Source organism: Lates calcarifer, unplaced genomic scaffold, assembly GCF_001640805.2.
Source record: "Lates calcarifer isolate ASB-BC8 unplaced genomic scaffold, TLL_Latcal_v3 _unitig_681_quiver_1568, whole genome shotgun sequence".
NCBI lineage: Eukaryota > Metazoa > Chordata > Actinopteri > Centropomidae > Lates > Lates calcarifer.
Genome location: NW_026117904.1, coordinates 1 through 25924, shown reverse-complemented (window position 1 = coordinate 25924; position 25924 = coordinate 1). Strand labels below are relative to the sequence as shown.

At 39.2% G+C, this 25924-nt stretch overlaps 1 protein-coding gene across 1 annotated transcript; it reads right to left on the bottom strand.

The window, feature by feature from the left end:
• Positions 1–29: 29 nt before the first annotated feature.
• On the bottom strand, positions 30–25254 carry LOC108879498 (glycine receptor subunit beta-like). The gene is given in 11 exon segments (XM_018670773.2): positions 30–1133; positions 4091–4167; positions 4170–4382; positions 8362–8514; positions 11692–11832; positions 12393–12475; positions 13176–13402; positions 17894–17961; positions 19363–19469; positions 21727–21865; positions 24895–25254. Coding segments are annotated over 10 exon segments (1488 nt in total). The 5' UTR covers positions 21849–21865; positions 24895–25254; the 3' UTR covers positions 30–836.
• Positions 25255–25924: the final 670 nt, after the last annotated feature.

Sequence of the window (25924 nt, the reverse complement as noted above, 5' to 3'; positions counted from 1 at the left end):
AAATAAATGTACTCATTTTACACATCACATCAAATGGTGAAAAGTCATTTGATCATTTATTTTTCTTTGCTTGTAAATTTCACAAAGACATGGTCACGTCACCAGTGACCCATTTACATACGCTACAGTTGGGAGATGTCAAACGTTACATTTGTAGGTGGGGTGGCAGTGTCACATGACCATCTGGACAGGAACAGGAGTGTTTCACATATCCACTTATCTTCTCAAGAGCAACTCATAAGAATAATAAAATTTAATAAATACTATATATTTTTATATTCTATCTTCGTATACATGCTTTTTTTTGACATGCAAGATAATTACAATGTTACACTTTGCATTGAAGCTTAAATAAAATGCTTGAACTTATTAAACTTGCAGGCAGACTCCCAAGGGTGAAAAAATCAAACAGCTATTTACAAATGCTCTTTTATAGATCTGTGCATTTTCTGCTCGCTCATTATGCAATCAATCTTTGTGGATTTGTTTACACACCATTCATCACAATAGTTATATCTGCAATCCTGCATTATCCTCTCAAGTACCATTATCGATAAATAAAATATTTCAACATAAGATGCTATATATCCATTTAAGGTTAAGAAAGATTACGTTATAATCATTGTTTAATACACAAATAGATGACAGATGTCTATTTTTATGTGAAGATAAATGTAATAATAATAATACATAGTTTTTCTTTCTCCTCAGCAGTCATTTTATATTCACATTTCTCAGTGTTCACTTTGGAATCAAACTCTTTGAATGTGATCTCATCAATAAAGAACTAATGGAATGAAGTGGGGGGTTAATAATACAAGATGATTTCAAGGTAATCACAAGTATATGGACCAGTAAATCACATTAAAGAAGAGGAAGGAGAAGGGGAAGAGGGCTCGGGAATACAGGTCAATTCTTTTGGCAGCAGAGGGGATGACGGGTTTAGGAGGAGGAGGTTTCTTGTTGTTCTTGGCCTGGGATTTGCCGAGACCACTGCCGGTATCAATGGGCTTCCCGTAGCAGTCAAAGTTCGACAGCTCAAAGTCCCGCGGGAGCGAGCCCACGATGCTGAAATCATTGGTCCGCAGGTCTGACTTGGAGGTGCACACCTTCTTGCAGCGTGTCTCTGCCACCTGGGTGTGAGAAAGCAACATTGGGGAAAACAGAATTTCTCATTACATTCTGCATCATTTCATTCTAAAAATAGACTTATCTATGAGAAACATATGAGCAAAGATAAAATTAAACAGTCTGAAAGTGCTGCTGGCTGTCCCCGAGGCAGTGTAACTAGACCACAAAGTGGTTTAAAACTGATCAACTGAGCAATAGACTGACACCACAGTCTGTGGAGACTTGCACTCTCACAGTGGTACTACAAAAATCATTCCATTCTCCAAACATTATATTATTTAACAGTTTGATTGAACTTTGTTGTTACCCCATTTAAATGCATCTCTGCTGTATGACTACAGTAAGAATGATCTAATATAAAATTGGCCGATGCAAACAATGAAAAGAGGCATGGCACACCACAAATACATTTAAGGTTTCTTCTTTGTATCTGTGTAAAACACATAACACAATCAATAAAAAAGTCTTCTGACTAGTAAAATGATAGCATCCAGCATCTCAGAATAGAACAGAAATGTTGGCATTTATTTCTGGAACTCACATCATATCCACTTACTTTTATCTCCCTGTCTAAGACTCTCACAGGTATACTTGTGTATCTACACTGGCTTCAGAAGGTATTCAAACCCCTTTCCAGCACATTTTATTGCATTGTATTGTGTTGCATCATACCCATAATGAGAGTATAAATAATGTCCCTTTGCTATTGATACTATTGGCCAAACATTACATTACACAACAAAACATTGCAGTGATTTGAGCCAGTGTATAGTGTGAGCTTGTAAGCTTTTGTGATTCTGTATGACCTCCCACCTACTGTAATAAAAATGAATACAATCTACAATACAATAAAGTAAGCAAAAAGTGAAGGGGTCTGAATACTTTATAAAGCCACAATATGTACTGTGTATTCACTGTACTGTATGTAAATACTGAATGGAGAGACATATGGATACACAGATACATCAATAGATATATACACATACCACTAAAACATAAGGCACAGACAGCCACTGCTTTTTTGAACCACTTGCATCTGTCTGACAGTCAACCTGTCTATCTACCTACTTATTTATCTATTTATGTATTTACTACCTTGTAACCAGCATAAATTGTCAGTTTCTCTGGCGAGATAAATAGTATTTTATCAGATAGGCTGCAAGACCTTCCATCTATTACAATACAAAATGTGTTCCAGTATGTCCTTGGTTAACATCCATGTCGTGTCTTCATAGATTCCTTGCTTGTGGACCAAACTGCACAAATCATCATGTCAAAATATTTCCACCTCTGCTTGTCTAAAATCTCACACTAGCAAAATCTAAGGCAATGCTCTACTTTCTCTGACTATAATTTGACAAAAAAGTGTGTGCAGATACCCTAGCAATGATGTCTTTTAGACGTCACATCCACGCTGCAGGTAGGTTTTATCTAAACTGAGAGGAACATTTAATGAGGCTGTTTTGGGATTGTTGGACTCGATTGAAAACAGACTAGACTTTGAAAACTGAGTAAAGGAGTCGTTTGATCCTGAAGTTTGGACAGAGCTCATGCTGATAAATCACAACTACTGTTATTTTAAGAGAAAAAAGGAAGATCTTTGCAGCCAAAATTAGATTTACATTGTGCTCTGAAACATTGCCTAATATGGTTGCTCTCCCATCTGGAGTTTCGTAACCTCCACACACCCTCTACATGCTATCTCAGTGAACAACCAATGCTTATAAAAACCATACTGCAAAAGGATGTAGTTTAATGTCATCCAAAAAATCCCTTTCATCAACTTCCCTGAAGGCCTGCGGGGTGAACAGGATCTAATCAGACTATGGATGCTTACTCACTGAAGTCATTAAGCTCATTAAGCTTCATTATTTTTGATTTGGTTCTGACAAGAAAACCTATTAAACCTCAATGAATAATGTAATCCTCTCAAACCAAATGTGGTCTGGACTAACGGAGACGCAGAGGTAAATTAATTTCAATTAGGCATACAATTGGAAGATCCGTACAACATACTGCATGCCTGATGTGCATGTGAGTGTCAGACTTGAGTACTGACTGAACTATGTGCATTAGTATCTTAGAAACATTGCCAATTTTTAATGATTGGACTTCCTATTTTGCATTTAGATTAGATCGCTGTCCCTCACTGTTACAAACTTGCCTGAGGATGTTGGGACTGGATCTAGAATATGCATTTTAACATTGTTCTGTAGGTGGGAGGTTGCAGACAATTATAAACATAAACAAACACACAAGATACACTGACTCAAAGCAACGAAAAGCACCATCAGTGTAATATTTTGATGATTAACTATGGAATCAATACCCAAGGGGAGATTATTTCTGCTCTGATTAAGGATCTCATTATTAGCAATTCAAATCATATACATAAACAAAACTCAGTGTTACCACTTAGGAAACATGCAATCAAAGTCAAGTCAGACTTACATATCATATCACCAAGATTAGCAAGAAGCAGAAACTTGATCAAATTAAACTACCCTATGGTGTATAATGGAGCAAATGAGTTAGCTGTTGGCTAACTTTATCCTCATAGTTTGGTTTGACTGGCTATTTAGCTTTTTTTAGATAGCAGCAGTGTAAATACAAAAAAAAAAGCAAAGGGAAGCAGAAGAATTACATGACACGCAACAACGATTCCAGACCAGAACCGAATCATGATGCTGTAGTTTTATGGCATGTATCTTAACCAATAGGTCAATAGGAAACCCCTAAGATGTCTAAATTGTCAATGATCAATAGAGTAAGACCTGAATTGTGTGTTAGGTGTGAAATACCACTATCACTAAAAAAGAGTAATGATTCTAGTAGTATGTGTCTGGTATCTGTGCATTCTAGTTTAACGTAAAGATATAAAATAACTGTAATCTATGAATGATGACGCACTTGCAAACACACGCAAACACGCTTGAGTTATCAAACAAGATCCACTGACATGCAAGGTGCTGACATGAAGCGGCGTCCCTCCGGTCCCATTGACTGTATTGTTCCTGCAGCGGGGCTCTTTCCTGCAGCCTTCTCCTTGGATGCTATCTTGGCCTTCTCGGCCTCGATGCGCTTTGGGCTGTTGAGCATCACTTGAACCACAGCGTACTCCACCAGCGAGGCGAAACCAAACAGCAGGCAAGCAATGAGCCAGATGTCGATGGCCTTGACGTAGGACACCTTGGGAAGCTCTGAAGCCAGGGAGGTGCACTCAGATGACAGAGAGAGCACTGAGAGGATTCCTTAAAAAAAGAGGAAGGACAAGTAACCTTGTCAGTCAGGTGTTTCTAAGTTTTTCACAGTGAAAGATTAATTTCTCTTTCTCAATCACTTCCTGTCATTCCATCTTGTCTTGTGTGATTTTCTTTTTATACTGTAACTACATGGCACACTCCTTTCATTTGTTCTAAAATGTGATTTTTTTTAAACACATGAAGCCACATATGGGCATTGTATTATCTGAGAGAGAACTGTCATCAAAATACAACACCAGCATAAGACATTTCTTCTTGTAGAGCCTACATGTTTGCTTCTAACTGGAGGAATAGCATAGCATCCACCTACTGCTGAGAGAGAAAAATGTGGCATTTCCTCTTCAATGCACAAAACACTGAACAAATTAATTCTCCCAATCTGCACAAAAGCTGTAATAAAATGCTCACAGCCACACAAGGCTTCTGAAAACATAAATGCAATTAGGATGTATGGACCGTTCCTTTACCCCTTTTATTAGGACTTCTCCAAGAGCCCAGACAGCCTCTAATGACACAGTAATTTTAAATTGTTTTTTTATCGCTAATAGCCAACTGGATTACAGGTTAGAGATTTTCCCCTGCACAGAAGCACTTGTGTCAGGCCACAGCAGAAATAATTGTAGCAACTCTTCAGAGGGTTTTCTAACCACCAATGAAGGGCTTCATCCCCTGTTTTCTCACAGTCATGCTACTTGAGAGAGATAATAAATACATTCAAATGGCTGATGGGTTTTGCCTCCATTATGGTCACTCATCAAAGATAGGTTCATACAAGGTTCGGGATTTCTAATTAAACTGCTCCTCCTCAACGGATTTAAACAAACTTGTCATCCTGGACACCCACCTATTATCCATGAACAGAGAAAAACATGAAAGGTGGAGATACTGAGATAGCTTTGTTTTGTTAGTCTGACACAGTCGATGGTGTGTACAAAATATATCTGATCTAGACAGGAATAGATGAACAGTACATTGTATTCCTGTAATGCAATGGTAAACTAGTTTTTATGGTAACATTTGCTCACATTCCTTATATGGAAAGAAAACACTGTGTCAAGTTGAAAAAGCTCAAAAAACACACATTCACAGTTAAACGCACACATGCAGGCATATACACAAGTGTATATGGATACACTAAACACACTTAAACGCTAACACACACACAGCACAGAGCAATAAATGAGAGTAGTCCCACACCTGGGTGTTGACTGACCTGGACTGATCCCATTTAGAGAGAAGTCAGAGGAGGCTTCCAGGTGGAGTTGGAGTGATGATGGGATGAAAGTGGTGATAAACAACTGGAGGGAGGATGGAGAAAAGGAGGCAGTGGACGACTGGAGTGGGATAACAATGGATTATCTTATCCATGCAGCCCTGCACACACAGAGGTGCCTCTGTGATACTGTATGTGGGTGACACTGATATATTGCACACAGGTTGAATTATGGAGGAGGAGGAAAAGTAAGAAGTAGAAGTGACATTTTTGCAGCAAACACAAGCTTTGTCCCAAATGTTAATACTATATTCTGCCATGTGCAGCGTTAGCCTGTATATACCGGAAAGATATTAATATGTATCTACCCTAAACAAATATATACAGAATAGAGGTCAATATATCGTGGCCTGCCGACAATTTTTGAACAACATGGTGGACAACGACTCACTGGGCCTACTGCAGGCTTTGACAAACTAATAGTTTTTTGTTTCATTTGCAAAACTGTACTAGAAATAACTGACTGTTTGCTAGAACCCTTCCCTATAAAGAGACTGTCCAATCATTGCTTAGCATCCACAACTGACACAGCAGGTGTGTTTTGCTTAAAATTTCTCCACATGCAAAATTTGTCAAGAGAATAGTTTTTTTTCTTTTCTTTTTTTAAAAATACATTTTCAAAACCAAAAACACAAGTAAGGAATGGATTAAACAGTATATCTGTTTTAACACTAGCTGAAAACATTAGCATGCTTGGCAGATTAGCTAATGTCATCATGGGGATACATGTTACATTAGGTAATTTCCCATTCAGAACTTGAAACACCTATCTGAAAACAATAAAAAGTCAACTGGAAACAAAGTTTTCAACCAACTCACAGTAAGTTAGCTAACCCAGCGAACATTTCTGAGCTGCAGCTGAAAAAGAAATGCTAGTGACAGTCATCATTTCAGCTGACAAAATCAATGAGAAGCCTGCTCATTTGCTTCTATGTGACATCAAACCCTCACTGCTTCAACCATTTCTACAAATTTCGAGCCATTATCATCAATGTAAACTGCATTTGCAGTGCTAGATATTATTTAAGGGATGGTGGGGCTTAGCAAACAGTCAGTTAAAACACAGGTACAGTTGGAGGACTAGCTGAAGTCTGTCAATTAGAAAGGTAATCATTTTTCTGTTGTTCAAGCTGTGTTCTGTTAAAAATAAATTTAATATATAAATATAAATTGCAAAAAGTGTGCATTTTTTCATTTAAATTTTGACATTTTGACACCTTGACATTTTGACACCTTGTCAAGACAAGGTGTCAAAATGATCAGTTCACAAGTATTTTAGGAATTTTAGGACATAGCTTATTCTGCTTATTCAAACATCTGATATTTAATTTGGTGACTGGAAATATTCAGGGCTACACAAGGAAATTAAGAAAATAAGGTGAAGAGAGGTCATCTCAGTGGAAAGTGTATGAAACAAAGTATCAAATATAGTTTATGAACCTCGTTTGAGGAGTAGGTGAAAGACTGTGCCAGCAAACAGCACTGTAAGTAAGAGGGACACTGGAGTCCTCTCACCTGGTTCTTGCCTGTGATTTATTCAGTGCGTAAACAAGAACGCAACATAAATTAAGCTACCAGTACCGAATCATTCTTGTATTCCCCTTTGGGCCCAGGCTTAACAGTCTAGTAATCGAGCTGGATTTTCTTCAGGGCATAGACATTGTGTACTTCCCTGGTTTAGAAAAACAGCTCCTCAGCACACCCCTTCATTAACTGGGTTAATAGGGATCAGGTGTGCCTCGCTGGCCAGCCGAGTGTCTCCTGGTTCTTTCTGTCTCCTGAACAACCCCTGTTGCCAGCACTTACAAAGATTTACCAGAAACTCAAGAGTGCGTACATGTTCCCCAACATCAGCTAAGCCCTGTGCCAGCATATTTTAAACTTGAGTTGAATTAGGCAGCCAAAATTTTCAAAATGTTGCTAAATGCTAGTGGAAAATGTTGTTTCATTTTGGCAGGTCTGTGTGTGTGGATAAAGAGGCACTACAGTGAAGTTCAACAGGGAAAGTGACAGGCTATAAACCTGAATCCACTGGGGTAATATTTTAGATTTTAGACATTTAGGTACATTTGCTGGGACTGAGTGAGTTGGCAGATCAAAGATAGACATGTAAATCAAACCAAAAGTAACTTGGTTTAAATCTTGGTCTCTCCAATGACTAAAAATGAATAACTTTTTTGTGGACCAACTAGAAAAAGTACAGTTATTTTGCACATAAACACAGGCTCAGATTCCTGGCTCATATTCTTATATGGTCAAACCTACATTAGATAAGCGTTACTTGCACCTAAATCACCACTGCTGTGGGTCCCATCTGTCAATTATAGCTATATTCAGTGATTTATTACATACAGACCAACACTGGACATGGCACCATGCTTGATAGATAAAGTCCTTCATGGTGTCAGAGTGATTGATGATGTCATGATGGAGATGATTGGGGCCATAATGTCAGTGAACCCTAAAAACAGACAATATTTGATGCCACAGTCCTTTCCCCATGGCTTTTTACAACAGAGTTTTCACATCTTATTCCCCCAACAACATACACACTCTCACCCATTCCCAATTTTGATCTAACATGCAACCATGCCCTGGCTGAACAGCACAAGGAATATTTACAGATCTTGTGTGTATTGGTAAATGTCAGTTGAAGACAGAGGAACTGATCAATGGACTTAAAATAATCCGTACCCAAGGGGACCCTGGCAGCACTTGCATCAGGGTTGATCCAGAAGGACAGCCAGGAGAGGACTACGATGAGCAGTGTGGGGGCGTAAACACCCATCATGTAAAAGCCGACCTGTCGCCTTAGGGTGAAGATAACCTCTACGCATGTGTAGTACCCTGCATGAGAAAGAAGACAATAGTTAAACATGATAAAGCAACTCCAGTGAGAAACATAGTTTGCCATGAAATTCAAAAACTAGTGGAAGACATACAGTATAGTATATGGGTTACTGGCGTCATATGCAAGGTAATTTCCAGTTCAGAGGCTGGATCCTTTCAGGGACACAACCCAAGAGGTTGGGTCTCCTAAGAGAAACTGAAACTGTGCCTTCTCCCCAGATAAGACAGTCTAGCCTCATAGAGACCATAACTAATGACCCATTGTCAGGTGAATGGGAAGCACAAGAAAACCTCAGAAGTGATCGTGCATTATTGTAAGAGGGTCACCCCCATGGCTAGCCTTGCAGTCTCAAATCACATTATAGGTTATGTTTCCTGTTTTTTCTTTCTAGTTTCAGCATTTCCTATTTTATTTTCATGTCACGAAGTCTCCCTGTTGTTTCAGATTTACACTCCCTGCCCTCATGTGTCTCCCACTCCTGTGATGTGCTGCTGCACCTGTGTCTCATTGTCTCCCCTCTCCTGGTGTATTAGTTTCTGTGCTTCCTCCCCAGTTCATCTTCATTCTTTGTGACAAGTGTTCCAGCCATTCCTAGTGTTAAGCTTTCTTGGGTTTGATTTTTTTCTTCGTGTTTTTTGACCTTGCCTCTGCCTAGCCCTTTTGGATTTGTTTTCATATTTTACTGTTTGCCTGTGTGCTGAACCTTTTTTTGTCTAAATAAAAACTCTGATTTTTGAAACCTGAATCTGCCTCGAGTTGTGTTCCTGAGTCCTTGCCTTGGGAGTCATAGTAGATACAAGCAGTGTGTAGATATCATCTTCAACTCTGAACATTTTTTCAGCTTGGCTACTCATAATTACAGTCTGACTGATATGACATAAACACAGCATCACACCATTTTTGTCACTTCCAATATGTCAGCATGTTATAAATCTTTCTGTCTAGAAATGTGGACCTGAAATAGGAGTATTTAGTCCCTGAATTGAAACACGGCAGGTGAGAAAGATAGCCCTATACCGATGTGGTCTATTAAATACCCATTAAGCATTTAGAGGAAAGGAATGGGCCAGGTTAAGATCTGTATCTGATCTGCCTCCTTTTGCCCAATCACAAAGCAAACCACAGCTGTATGCACCATTAGTAACAGAGAAAGCAAAAGAGAAGAGAACTAAAAGGTCAATGGGCGTTAGGACTTTAACATCATTTCAGCTAACTTTGTTAAAGCTAAGACCCGTTAGAGCACTCAGGGCAGCACCCCAAAAAGTACTGCTTCCAATTGATAATGTGCCAACTGCGTAGGAGACCTTTCAAAGAGGAAGAGGACAGATTATTTTTGTCAACAGTACAGCATAAATTTATACTCATAAATGATCCATTTTAACCAATCAATCTCTACAGAAGTGTGGTTTCCATTAGTTGGACTTAACCAGTATGAAATAATCACCACACTTCAGAACCTCCTGCAGCAAGTTCGTAGGCTGCGTAGGCTGCTGCAGGTTCGTAGGGTCCAATGGGATGGTAGAGTGGATGGGCTGAAGTAATATTTAACTAGCTTGGGGATTTCTGGGTGAGCTTTATACAGCATATAAGGGCTGCCTGTGCAGCAGAGCAGGCTCGAACCGGTCGCAACATAGAGGTGATCTTTGTGTCTGGCCAGGTTGTCATGGCAACTCGTTAAAAGGCTGACTCATTGCCAGCAGTGTGCCTCCCAAGTGCAAGAGCACTGAGGTCATACCAGCTCTGTTGTCTGATAGAGATTTTCTATTTCATTGAAAATGTTGTTTTGGACTCACAGCGGTCTGAATATGTGTATGGCACAGTACCAGGACCTTTTTAGTAATTTTCCTTCTACTTTATTAGAGGAATATTCTGTATTTTTAGCCAAGCCAGCCTTCTGAGAAAATGTCCAGTGTGACATGCTGCTCATTGGTCTGTATATGCTACCTCTGTCCTTGCAACCTCCACCTGCCAAAAAAAAAATCTGTAAAAATTTACAAAAGAAATTAGATTTTCCATGCAAAAAATGATTAAGTATGTTCTGACAATGAAAGAGCAAGACATGCTGGAGAAGTAACTAGAGGGTAGTGAGGGAGAAGTGCATATATTTGACTCCAACTTGAATGGTCAGACAGTTTTGACCTTTGGAATAATGTCTTTACTAGAAGGTCCTTGTTATTTTTATCCTAACCATGCAGAAGGATTCACACACGTGAGCATGTGTGCCACATGATTTCAAGTTATTCCACTGTGTCACATTAATGAAGAGGGAAAGGCACTCAACATGTCTTTTTTGGACCTAGGGAGAAATGGTAGATGTAAACATAACTTTGATTGTTAACAACACAACTGCACAGGACACCTTTAATTTCTTAAACTACGCACAAATAAATGAAAAAAAGAGACTTTTTTCAAAAGTTAAACATAAGTAATAATATCAGTTTGAACACCTGCACTACTCCTGTTATGACAGGTTAAGTTGTGTACCAGGTCCATATTTTAAGACCATTATTATATGCTGTGATTTTTGTTCTAGCAATTATCAGTTCACTTGGAAAGTAGCAGAGAGAAACATCTCAGACAGGACTGTAAAGAGTTTGAATATCTCTTGACTCAGGTAATTTAATATATCTTAGTTGGCTGTATTATAATGCAACAACACATATCTGTGATAAAGAAAAATTCTAAATGGGTAAGAAAGAAGTCATATAGCTTAGCTTTGGTCAGATAAGGACATGCATTTGAATTCTGCCAGCTGCTGTCAAAGATCTGATCTGCTAAGATTACATCTTTCAATCAATGGCAAAACTAATCTTACACAAAATAAACTTAATAATAATCAGGGGATGTGTCAGGCATATGAACATACTTTTGGGGTCTAAGTATAACAAGGACACTATAGCTTTGAGTCTACCAAGAACAAACTATTTACAATTCAGAGAGAATGATTAACGAATGGATGAAAGAAAAGTCCAAAGATGAACAGCACTGAATTCAAATGCTGTTTAGCTTTAAGGCATTCAAGTTCAAGTTACTTTCTACTGAGTGTGTAATGCCAAATTAAAATTAAAATGGGAAACCTGGTTGCTACAGACTAAAAAAATATTTTGCTGGTAACATTTCTATGTCCAAAAATAAACAGATGCCAAAAATTAGATTTATGATAAGGACAGTACCTGTTCCCTCGTAGTATTTGGTGCAGTTTCCATAATCAATATCTTCTTGTCTGATATCAAATTGTGGCAGAGCGATGGCATCCATTTGCACTGGGTCTCCTGTCTGCCACATGAACTGCAGGTCGTCCGTAGTGTAGCCAACTTGATGAAAGAGGTACAGAAGCACACAAAAAGTCAACATGTGTAGATATAAATATGCCAATACATTGCTGAAACCAATTTAGTGCATACATAAACGCATATATACACATTAAGCTTACTGCACATAATTTATGCTCGCGTGTTCAGCACACTTACAGAAACATACAATCACAGTATAAAATATAATATGTATGCACACAGACGTAGGGTGCTATAAGTCTCAGCAGTCGCATTTGGCATTATAGGGAAATGGCTTGAAGTTATTCTGGTTATTTAAGTCTAAACTGCTTTGTAAACAAGATGCAATAACCACAGTCAAGCTCAATTAGCTGAGACTTTCACAACAACCTTAAAATATGATGATTTATTCCACTTCTCTAAGTATTCACCATTGAAATTGGCTTCTAAACACAAGCAAAAGGCTCTCATTTACCCCAAAACAACTATTTTATAAAAACAACAAATATATTCCCAACTCATAAATACTGTATCTCCCACCAACTAGCAGATGTGTTAACTGATGAGGTGGTTTAAGGTGATATTATTTTTGGAAAACTCACAGCTTTCAAGTTGCATCTTACACCTCTGTGTGTCCATAGGGAATAATGTCAGGTCCAGCGGACAAGACAGGGTGATGGACAACCTGGAGGAGGAAGAAGAAAAAAATAGTTTTTCGTTTTTCATTTACGCTCTGCTTTAGTGTTCTCCTCTTATATCCACTTCAACTCCCACAAAAGCCTTGTTTGCATGACACTGGTATTATGTCTAGATAGCACAAGATTTAAAGGTTTACCCTCATCTCTTTTTTTGAGTGGTGGATTTGCATGGGATAAACAGAATATGCTGCACTCAGAATTACAGACAAATTTGATTATCTCTGGAGACGACGGAACCCTAACATAACAGAGTGTAGCTGTTGGCCCAGCCAGTTTACACTGAGCCCCTTGTAAGATAAAATATTTTTCATCAAATGCTTTGTATGTCAACAGTCTCATTATCTTCAGAGATTTCACTCTTGAAGCCTTCAGCCACAAACATTATTGACCCAGAAACAAAACAAATAAGAAAAACCAAGGAATCCTTGAAAATCTGAAAATAGTTTGCCCTGATTGAAACAAAGCACACACAGGAGTTTAATTATCAATGCAGATTTGAAGGGCAGTAAGAACACTAATGAACAATTATTATATTATCACTTCAGTGTCCCCAGGTAACTGTCATATACAACTAGCCCTTAAATCATATGATTTGTTTGTTAAGTGTTGTTTACGCATGTATTAGAAGCTACATCAGGCAAACTTCACTTTTATGTAGTCTGATAACAACACTATCTTTGGATTTACCTCATACTGATGAGGACATCTCCATTACGGAAGATGAAGAGAAGAATGTTCTCCTGGGTAACATCGTGAAAGTTGGCGCTCTTTTCATTGGCAAAGAACAGGTCGGGTTTCCACAGACATTTGAACATTTTAGGATCAACAGTGAGAGAATCGGACTTGAAGTCCTGCGGTAGTTTCAGCCTGGGGTCGTTCCAGCGCTGCCGCAGGAAGATGTTGACTCTGTAATCCTGTTAGATTCAATACCAGACATGCACAAATATGGTTAATGTCTGCATCATGTTAATACCATTGGACACAAGTTGGATGCTTTCAAAGTGATTGATGACTAAGAGTGGAACTGAATGGAATTATTTGTTTTCTGGCAAACCTTAAGAGGGAGGATTCTTAGATGACAGACAAAAAGACTTTTTATTTTCATGGGCTTTGTGCTCTGGTTAAGATCTACATCCATGACACTGCAACTGATATCTTCTAAAGGGAAACAGCATTTTAACCTTGTCAAAGATGTTAAAGATACTTCTTTGATACTCATACTTTGATATGAAGAAAAAAAATGTGAAAGTTTGTTTTCTTGCTTGCTACCACCTTTCCTACACTGCTGCATGTTTTTATTTCCTGTCACTGTCACTTTTTCCAGGATACAGCAGCTCTACACTATTGATAGATTAACACACTGTACTTCTTTTAAGACTCTTTACCTCAGTGATAAGCTATATTTTCTTGAAGAAAATATCATGTCAAGGACAACTTGACAACTGAAATTCCACAGCTGCAATGAAAACAATCATGACGTTGACTTTAAAACAGTCAACATACAGGAAACTGCACAGTCCAGGGGTCAAATGTTATCAATACAGCAACATGTGATACAGCAAATACCTCATTAGTGAGCTTATTAGTGAAATTTCCACATTTTTGTTGTTAGGAAAGTATCACTCAGTGAGGCTTTGGGACATTTGTTTTTTTGTGCCTGCTTTGATGGCGCGCCTCAAGCTGTTCTGGGACCAGGTGCTAGGAAGGACTATTAATGCTGAGTGTGAAGATGGATGACATGTCAAATAAAGCCACCAAAATACCATCTGTATGTGTATGTGTACGGGTTTTTGTTTTACTATATGTGTGGGGTCTGAAAACTGGGAGCCAGCTATACTTGCGGGGACTGACAGCTTTCTGGGGACCAGACACCGGATAAGAAAACCAAGCATGATGGTGCATTCATCTCATTCATTCAGGTCATTGCTTCTATGTCCGTTATGCGTGTCACTGTCTCCAATTGAGTGTGGTTGACTGCTGACTCACAAAATGGCATGAAAATAATATCTTGTTATGGCAATTTGAAGCATTGATGGACCTAAATGATTCAAATTGTTATTTGTTTGTCAGTGGTCTTGGTAATGCACAGGAAATTTCTTTTGTCATGGACATGTTTGTGCCCAAGGGAGTCATGTGACCTGCAGTTCCATCTTTGACCACTATGACAAAAAAAAACACCACAGTGTTTCTTTTGTGGCCTCAAATTCAGTGATGGGGCTACTTTTGTTACATGTCAAAGGCCCTTTTTTCCCTCTTTGTTTCCTGTCAGTACCACTGCTGTAACTTATTTAGTAATGGAAAAAAAACCCTCAGTGATCTATACCTACTATTACATTAGAACTACACAAGCTAATCTATACATCAAAATGAATGTTTTTGCCAATATTATTATTACCACATATTTTAGTTAGAGTGAGCAGAGCATAGTTTGGCATTTCATTCATTTTCTCTCATCCCTCTACTGTCTTCACTGTAAATATACAATACATTAGCTGGTTTGCTGTCAAAAGATATTCCTACTGGAAACTATTTAAATTAAAGCCAGGTTTGATAGTAAGAAACAGCCAACTGACCTGAATGTGGTACAGTACATCTGTTCTTCATGACAGTACATTGGTTGTGTGAGGTTTTTTCCCAGCACTTGGTGCCTTTATCTACAGTAAAGTAGCCTTGTGCACACTGGGCTGGACTGTCTGTCCATATATAATACTACCAACAAGTAGAGTTTTACTCCTTATGTCCTTCTTCCTCCTTCCAAAGCCACAAGGATACTTTTCACATTAAAACCCTTCCTCGGGACCAAAACAATGCATACACAAACAATTATACAAATATTTGTGCCATTGTTCCCCCTTCATCATGGTTTATGTCTCACCATATTACATTCTCCAAGAAGTTTGACCCAACATCATGCAAGTGTTGAATATTTAACTCTCATACAAGCCTAAATATCAATCTGCAAACATCCAGGATATACAGTATACACACAGATCACTTTCCTGGCAAAAAATGCAAAAACAATATGACGTATGATTGATCCATGTCATGTGTTGTGGAACATGTTGATGCACAATGTCCACAACCAGACAAAAAACCACATGAAAGGTTTCCCTCTTCACTGTTGTATATGCATTATGAATAGGAAAGAACAATTTCAAAAACTCATAACATTTTATACACAGAGGTCTCTGGATAGTTTATAAATTCAGCAGTAACCCAGAATGTGCTTTATCACGCTGCCAGTAAAGTTTAGTAGTTTTTTTCTGAGAGCAGTGGTCAAGTTGTTGAGATCTCATTTTGGAAGGCAAGCCGTCATTTCTATACAACCTAATTTCAGACACCAACGTCTAACTAGTCCTCAAGCGACAGCAGAAACAGTTCCTGCTGGCTCTCTTCTGTCTGTCAGAGACACAGGCCAATTCCCACACCTTCCCCTCTCTGAAAACCAGACAAGGAAATATATCCTCCTTCTGGCTCGCTATCAAGATGCCAGTACTGCATTCGATTCCGGAGAGATTTAACACAACCGCTCGCTGTAATCAACGAGGAAAACTTAAACTGAGAAGCTATAAAAAATAAATAAATAAATAAAAACCATCACGGCCACAATTTATTTCATCTCACAACATCAAATTAGTCATCCTCTCCTGACGAATACAATCATAAAGTGAAAACAGATGTGTTAACTACAGCGGACGCGTGGCGGTGTTTGGCCAAGGGAGGTGTAAATGATGAGAGAGGGTTTCCTGGGATCAGATACCCCACAGAGTGATAAATTGAGGGGGAGAGGTGACCAGCTGTCTCTTCTCTCTCTTCCCAGATTCGTTTTGAACCCTCCTCACTTTCATTCTCTTTCTATCTTTTGGTGGGTGTCCAGGGGGAAGAAGGGAGACAGACGTTGCCATCTGGGAGTCCCTCAACTCTCTGTCTCTGTCTCTGCCTCAGCTCTTACTTGTTCTTTCTCAATCCTTTCTCTTTCCTTCTTCTGGCTTCTCTCTCTTTGAATTCTTCCCCCTCTTGGTCTATTCACTTTTCCTCTGCTTCTCTGTCTGATTCTTCCTCCAACTTTCCTATGCTCAATTTCTTCATTCCTATTTTCATTTTCTCCCTCACTCTTTTTTTGCCTTCCCTTTCTCCTACTTATTTCCTTTTTCCTAATCATTCTCCTTTCTGTCTTTTCTCTTACTGTCTTTTTCCTTTGTCTTTCTCTTTTTCTCCCACCATCCACCTACTGCACTTCTTTACCTTGCATTTTAAAGATTTTCCACTTTCAGCATGCATCATCTTAATTGGTCCTGGTGTGAAACTCTCCACTAGAAGATTTTATAAGTGAACACAGTTTTATTGATCTGCAGCCAAGAGAAATGTCTCCAGGGTAGATTTTCAGGCAGTTCCAACTCAAGGATATAGGATCTAAAGCTTATCTTTCTTCATGAAATGAACTTGAAGGATACTGATCACTGCTTTGGACTGAGACACTGTCAAAACGTGCAAAAGATTAAAAACTAGAACTCTCTTTTTCTCTCAAGACCAAGTTATTCCATAGCTCACATTTGACAAATGGCAGGTTTGGAAGAAAAAAGGTCTTAATTGTGCCTCAGTTGCATGCAGTACACATGTTGGCCTGCTGTTTTTGTCTTCTGAAGTGTTGAGGATCATGAACATTGTCTGCTCCCCATCACAACCTGCAGTCCCCTGTGTCTGGCACACCACTGACCAAACCATCCCACTATATTCACATTTTAAATGAACTGGAATTTGCTGGTGGTGCTGCTTGATGAAACATCTTACTTACTGGTGCAAGAAGTGCCTTTGTGGTTTGTGGGAGATGACACTTTAAAAGTCTTATTTGCTCTCAGTTACTCTATGAGGATCTTTTGGAATACAACTCCAGACTGCAAACTGTAAAACTCTGCTAGATAGAGGACTTCATGAGACAGAATGACGTCAAACTGAGGATTCTGTCATTCTGCACTGCATTAATTACCTTGTCACACAATTGAATATATTTACTGAGAGAGACTGTTAAAGTTTATTGGCCCCTCCCAGCAGCTTTAAATTAAAACACACCGGTAAGCCAGGCTTATTAGAAACCTTCAGGAATGTTCCCGTTTATTGTTTCCTAAGTGATCGAGAGTTGACCCAGCATTGTCCTTGAGTTTAATCTGTTCATTAGCATTAAAACGGCACTTCTTTATCAGCAATTAAGCCATCAGATAAATGAGGCATGAAAACCCCAGTCTTCATAATGATTCACTGCTAAATGGTCTGATAGCGTCTAGAAAACATGCTCACGCATTCTTCCTAAAACTTGAAGGCTAAAGCAGGTTTCAGGACTGCCTGTGATTGGCATAAGCATTGATTTCCAATACTGTCAGGAAAGTGGGATTGAAGTGGATTCTTACCATGGTCGTTTCTTGGATTGAGCCAAAGCTGTTGATGAAAATGTTAACTCTGTCTTCCACAGGAATTCCTGGATTTAAGCAGAGGAAAGAAAGGTGGTATTGAGTCCACTGTGTTGCACACCTGCTTTGCAATAAGAGTGAAGCACCAGTGTGGTTGTAGCTTATTGTAAGTGTCGGTATGTCTCATGAAACCATGTACTTCTTTATTTCTACACCAATACAAATTGTTCCTAGTGATTGTTACTGATCAGGATTTGTGAAAGACTTCATCAACATTGCAGTGTAATAAAAATGCCCTCTCAAGAGCATCCCGTTCCTCTGCTAAGCTAATGCTGTAAACATTTATACTGGCATCTCTCTCCACTCTCCACTCTACACAGCTTTTTGCATAAACTAATAAAATCCTTGACAAGTGCAGACTGCTCACACTGCTTTGAATAAATTATTTCCTTTGAGGTGTTTACTGGAGGTTCAGGAGTTTCACAGGATAAGTTCTGTCAAGCAATGCACAAAATTAATGCACATAATATGGAGGTGGCATATAGCTCACACCTTCAGTGCATTAGTGCAACCAAGCAAACTAATTAACATTCAAAACCCTTGTGGTGTTACCTTAAAATTCTCTATATGGTCCATAAAAGCAGCTCTCTATTTTATAGGCCTGGGCAAAGTAATGCACAAGGCACAGTTTAGGATGTAATTTGGGAGATTATGACATGGATGTTAATGGACGGGGAGCTTTCAGCCCACCCTGAAATCAAGAGCAGATGTTTGGCCGCTGGACCAGTCGCAGGCAGTTAGGGAGAGAGCTGATTCTGCTCACAACATATCAAATACCAAGTCCCAAATACAGCTTCAGGTGCCAAGTGCCAGAGGATGGAAACTATCTGAGGATCCACCTGAAGACCGAACCATCAGTTAGATGGACAGGCCGCCAGTCACCTCTTTATTATTTTTATGGCTCTTCCTGTGAGACTGAAGCCTGGTACTCCCTACAGCGTGATATTTACAGATTGTAAACACTGTAAAAATGGATAGTTGGGGGAAAGTAAAGAATGAAAAAACAATGTACTGTAGAACTTCAGGGTTTATAATTAATCTAGAGTGGTTAATGGAATATGAAACTACAGTCATTTCCTGCATCAAAAAGTCAAATGTAATGCACAAAATTCACACTTTTTGTCATTGTTTACGATACCAGACTGTCTAAACGAAAGACAAACTGCTTATTGTAACAGTGCTGTAGTACATGTTATATATGCAAGTATATGCAGAGAACGGCATTCATTTTCATTAATGTCTTAAGCACCATTTATAGTGTGCAGATGATCATTTTAGCACCAGATTCTGAGAAATCTGGAGGTACATATTCATAGTGTACTCATTTTTTTAATTACCATGACAGGACTGCAGCAAAAAAATGTAAATTAAAAATAGACAGAGACAGATGAAGAGGGAAAGAGACTTGCCTTTGAAGTTGGGCCTTATTCTGGGATCATAGCTGATCAGTAACCTGTTCAAGATGTTACTGGTTGAATTCGCAGGGACTCGTGCCAGATCCTCAGATGACAGCTGTCTGCAAACAAAAAAGACAGAGAGGCAACTGTAGGCACGATTACATTAGCAGGTCAAATTCCTGGCAGATGAACAGTGCAGATGTACAGTTACACCAACATCTACTATGTATACTCTTTGATTAAACTATAACCTAAGAAAGCTACCAGTTAGGGATCAAACTAGCTTTTAAGATTTGGACCACCCAGGCAATGTGAAGGAATGTTTAGAAATGTGATGTGGCGCTATTCTGAGATGTTTCCAGATCATGACTGGGGAAGTTGACATGATCTCACAGGTTGACAACCCTCTAGGACAATTACATAAAAAAGAAATACTCAACATATGTACAAAAAGTATGAAGTCATTAAGAATCATATTGCTAACAACACAAAGTCTACAGCCATGCTAACATCTCTGTAAGGCTTGGGCTAATTGCTAATGTCAGCACCCCAACATGCTCACATCAACGATGCTAAAATGCTGATCTTGAGTAATGTTTGCCATGTTCACCAGTTTAGTCCATTACGCATGATGCTAACACTTGACTCATGCAAATAACATTACATTTGGAGTTATCTGGTCATAAACCAAATAACTCCAAATATTAGCCATATTAGCCAAGTTAAAGAAATTTAAAAATACAGGGATCACACACTCAGATACCTTAATTTTCTCTACTATTATCAAGATTTTATTCTTGATTTTACTTTCTACATGTATTTTTAGTTGTCTTCATAAAAATTGTGGGTGGCAAATATTATAAATGACTTGTCAATACAAACAGTATATTTTTATTAGTGTATTTCCACTTTTTATTGAGACCAAAGTACATTTTCCCTTTGAGCCATCCTGCTAAATAGCAAAAAACAGCTGTCTTATGAAAATTACCACCATAACACAAAGTGGTGATTTTAAAAGACTTTCAGCCAAACATCATTTGTTTTCTGTGGTTGACTGATGAAAAAACAATGGGACAAAGAGAGGGAAAGGGGAGAACAGGATCTGGCAGGAGAGAAAGGAGAAACAGAAAGCCTCCTTGTGGGTGGCACGTCTCCTGCCAAAGAATTTCCCCTTCTCAAAACACTTTACATATCATTATGTAAACCTTATCATGCACCGAGGATGAGCTAAAGTGCTCCGCAGGAACGCTGCACAGTGTGCATATGTTCTGCGGTTCTACTGATCAAAGTGAAAAACATAATTCCCATCCACTAAACCTCTTTTTTTTCTCTCTTTTAACAGACCTTTCTGACAACTTCAAGCACAACAGCGAAACTGGAACCAAGTGGTTGCCTTGATCCACAAAGGCATACACAGAACTAAACACGAAATATGTCATACAGCTTACACTTGCCAATACTGGGACTACATCAAACAGTTTCTCCCCCATTTTAAAAAGTTTCATTGTCAAGCCATTTGTTACAATTTAAGGAAGTAGAGGGAGCAGTTCTCCAATACATATAGACAATGGACACTCAAAAGGCATGTCAGGACATGCTGATGTTCATTCTGTTGGGAACCAAGCGTGCTATTCCCTTGTTTAGTTTATCAATGACATGACAACTGCATATTTATTTTACACTTTTATACACTGCCATATGGTGCCAATCAGCTGCAGCCAGTTAGCAGAGACTAAATATGGAAGTGCTGAAGCAATGGCCAAATAGCATCAGGCTTGTAAAAGAAAGGTGCAACTTTTTTAAAGACATCACATTACAAGTATTCAGTATTTTGAACATGCCACGCTTTTGGTGGATTTGGCAAAGATTTCTGGAGAGTAAACTGATCCTATTGGACTGTACTGGTGCGCATATGAAAACTTGAGTAGCTCAACAGTAAAGTATCTGATGAGATCTGCTCAAACATGACAGATGCATAAAAACTGGAAAGTAAGATCCATCAGGAGTAACATAGACTAAGTTAGAGGTTATCTGAATGCTTATCTGCCAAAACTAGGGTGCCTAAAAAGGACATTAAAAGAGAAGTCCACCAATTTTACACATAAAAGTCAGTTTACTAGTCATGGGGAGAACAGTTGTACAATGTCTTTTGTGGCTCTGGAGAAACTTTACCAAGTCATTGAAAACAATCCAGGTGACTGTCATTCACAGCTGAAAAATCAGTTATAATTAATAGAGAGCCACTCTGAAACTGTAGTTACATGGACTGATAGCATCATCATGTTGTCATTACTGTACTTGCAATAAATGCTACATGAAGTACATGTGTCGTGTTATCTTTTGCACAGTGCAAGGTGTTGTTTATTTCATACTTACGATGGACAGTACACCTGCTTCCCTTTCTTTTTTCCCTTCTTTGTCCCTTTTTCTTTGGCAGACCCTCCCTCCAGACAAAGAGAGAGTACCAGGAGAAAGATGATGAGCTTCTTAATGCCCATTCTGGTGTGTGTAGAGCCTGTGGAGGAGAAAACAAACAATTTAAAGAGAGGAAGCCACTGAATTTAAATTACTGAGGCTTAATGGTGTGCAATTTAATAACACAAAATGATTTGTTTTCTCATCACACTCAACAAATCTTAACATTCATTTGCACATGCGACAGAAGACAGCAACTGCTTAACATGTACCTTTGGTGGGAGTACAAAGCTTCAGAGTGCTTTATCTATTTCCCATGGATGCTGTGTCTTTGCCCATTCCCTGATATGATGCACTCTCATTTCTCTGCATGCATGTCACATATGGTAAATGTCTGAAATGTAAAGTAATCAATCTGACAAGGTTTAATCAAGTAGAGCAAGTTCTAGCATAAATCCAATCAGCGGAGTAATGCACCTGAATAACGATGGTCATTCTGGACTCGTCAGGTGAATGTGACCTCTAAAGGATGGCTGAAATAAATATGACCTAAAATATCCTTTTCAGTCTAGAGGCTGCAGAGAAAGGTTTTATAACGCTGTTTTCTGAAACTATAGATTCTCTTTATCATGATGTTAAAATACGATATCATTTGGTTGATCTATGATAGCCGTGGCTCAATCCTTTCTCACACCGCAAATACTAAAATGTAGGCTATAATGTGGTGCTTTGTGTTTGCCATAAATCTCTGTTAGAACATCCAAAGACCGGTCTAACAGTAGCACTGCCGTACATATACAAATGCACACCTCTACTCACAGGCAGTGCGTTTTTGCATTTCTTGATAGTGGCCATTAATCAGCTAGCAGCCTTAGTACCTGTGTGAATCACTCCCCATCTTGGGAGCGGTGCCCTTTCATTGCATAGGGATACTGAGACCAACAGCAAAGCCAACAGTCCCCCCACCACAACCCTGCCAGCAAGACTGTATATTAACTGAAGCAGTTTATTGTCTAGACAGAGACACTCTCTCTCTCTCTTTTTCATTGCCTTGGCCCAGTAACTCCCTGTCTGCTCCTCGCCTGCACATTGATCATCATGTTCTCCAGCAGAAATCGTTTCCACCACTCAGTTCAGCGCCTTTTGTCTCCATGCAAATACCTTACTTTGCCCGAACTAAGTCACTGTCACCTTATCGATTTGAAAGATTCTTGTAAAATGGGAGGCTGGTTGGTGTCCTAATTCTGTAGGAGAAAATGGCCAGCATACATCAACACTGACCCACACATATCAGATGGCAACAGCTGGGGCGATGGTGTATGTCCGACTGCATTTCTTGGAAATCATTTCTTATCTGACCTACAATGCCTATGAATCCAATCTTCCCTCTGGCATTTCTCCAGATGACAACTCCAGTCTCTGACCATTTACTCCAGTTTTCCTAACAAGGGGAGGAGGAGGAAGCAGAGGAGTCTGTAACTAGTACACAAGACACTGTGGTGATGAAATGAGTGTTGTTACAAAACGCACAAAATTTTGATTACAACATGACCACTGGCATAAACATACAGCACACTATGGCACTAGCTCCCAAACTTTGGGCCTGTGACCCTTAATCTTCAAGCAATGCCTCATTGCAATCCTTTGTCACAGGATACATGCGCCTGTATACTATGACCAGATTAAGAGGGATTTCCTTCTCAGATTTTTTAACCTTAATAATTAAGGTAAAACGTTTAATTAGTTCCTTAGAAAAAGTATTTTAAATGTTTTTTTGAATGAGAAACATTTCATCTTTTGTCTGCTTTCCTATTCTCTGAATTATCTCACAAGTCATCTAAAAATATTTATTTTGAGACTCAGCCTGTTTTGTCCTAAGATTTAAAAGGAGAAGAAAGAAGAAAAAATGAGAAAAGTCATACAATTTTTCTTCCTCTTCTTCTCCTTTCTTATCTTGTGAATCAACACATTACCTCAGAGATCTTGTGAGATCCAAAACACTCGATTATGGGCTTCATGCAGACTTGATCATTTTAAAAAATGATGAGGCAAAGTTTTTGATCTTAAGAAATGTAAAAGATAAATTCATTTCAATTAAACAAGTTGCACAAGCTGGGGGAGGGAGGCAATAATGCATGATATATGACTTGTTTTGAAACTCACACTAATCTACACCTTGCTGTGTGTATATTCTCAAAAAAGTAATGATAAGAGATAAGCAGGACATTATGCACAGCCATGCTAAACTGATTCCTGTGCAGGGAACTGTGGGTTCAGCTGAGACTAGGTCCATAAATTGACCTTGGCACAGTCTGAGACAACTCTGTGCCACCGCTGAGGAACATTGCCCTTGCTGTGTGTTTTACTACTGGCAATGTTAAAACTGCAGAGGCATGTTATACAGCAGCTGACAGTGACTCAAGACGCCTTATATGGTCTGCCCCATGGGTCCAAGGTCAATAAGCAATTCTGCTCTGACCACATCACTCTTCAGACTGTGCATTTTTTTAGATTCTGGTCCATAAGCACACCATTATATGAAAAAATAGAACTGATAATATTCAGGTAAATAAGTGATAATACATTTTTAATCTATTAATGTTGATGGTAAAACAATCCAGCTATAATTAGGTGTAAATAATATTTAATATTGATTAAAAAAACATATAAAAAATATATACATAGATTCCACATAATATGATGCACTTCAGTGGACTATACTTTGGTATCTTTATCTTTTAACTGCAAAATGCATTAACCCACGAGGAAAGGCCTGTGCTATGCTCATCAAAAATACTGAGGTGCATCCAAATCAAAACAACCAGTACACGCAGACCACCGGGGCAACCTCAACCTGTGGCTGCACGTCGCAACGAGTGTCTTCGTAACAAGAGAAAAGAAAGTAAGAGAGGAAGACACTTGGCCAAAGCCCGGGCATCAGAAGAGCAGAGGGGCTGGGAGTGAGAACAACACAGAAGAACGGCGACCACCATGACGGGGGGGATGCAGGAAGAAGATGCCAATACATATGAACGCAAGCGTGCGATTACACTTCTCACGAGCGCACGTTACGAACATAAATGACACGCAAGTCGTTTATCACAAATCATGCCACACGCTCCCACTTACCGTTTGGCTTTGTCACCTGTCAGTTCCTTAGCAAACTAGACCAGTAAAGCTGAGTGTGCAAATAGTGGTTAACACAGCCTTCCAGACCAGTCGCTGTCTTTCTTTTCCATTCTGTTCTCCGCTCTCCTCATTGATGTAATTTGTTGAAGAAAAAAGTTACATCTCGGCAAATTGCCAATTTTGTTTTTTGTTTTTTTTCCGCGCCGAGTTTGTTGTTATTTTGGAATCAGTGTGTATATGGCTGCTGCCCTTTCGCCTCAGCTCGGGATGCCCAAGATGGAGGCTTGCGTGTACCTGACATGCAACATGCGCAGTAGCGGCTGCACGGAGCCGGAGAGCATCAGTCCTCCCATCAGCACCGCGGACAGCCGCTCCCCGCCGCCCACATCCACAGCCACCGCTAAACGGCTCAAACGTGACGTGAAATGCTCTCATTCACGTGATGGGAAGCAAACGCCTCACTATTTATGGAAGTGTCTGTGTGGTATTTAACGGCAGATGGACGTGAGCAGTGAGGGCTGTGAAGACCGTAAAACAGAGAGTGACGGCAGTGGATGCAATACAGTTCAGCCTCCATTGGACTGTGATGGATTCTGTATTCAAAGACCAGTCTTGGCTTTGTAATATAATTTAGAAATGAAGGAAGTAATTATGTGGATGACTGTGAGACGGTCTCTATTTGCATGTATTATCTGACATTACTGGCCTGTTATACTGCCCTGTTTACAAATATTACTCATACAAACCACACCTTCACAGCAGAAGAAAACATTAGAGGGGAAAAAAATTCAAGCACAAGGTCCATTTTGTAGCTGCTGCAGGAGCTTTCAATCATATATGGATTAAAGTCTCAGAGAAAAAGGAACTACAATTCTTGGCAACTCTATGATGAAGAAAATGATACAGTCAAAAGCTCCAGAACAGCCAATAATTGGACTTTTGTGGAGCAGAGACTGTTTCCTCAATTGCTGTTTCCACAGTCAATAACTTACTGTAGATAGATGTTGCTGTTGTCTGTATTCACCAGTCT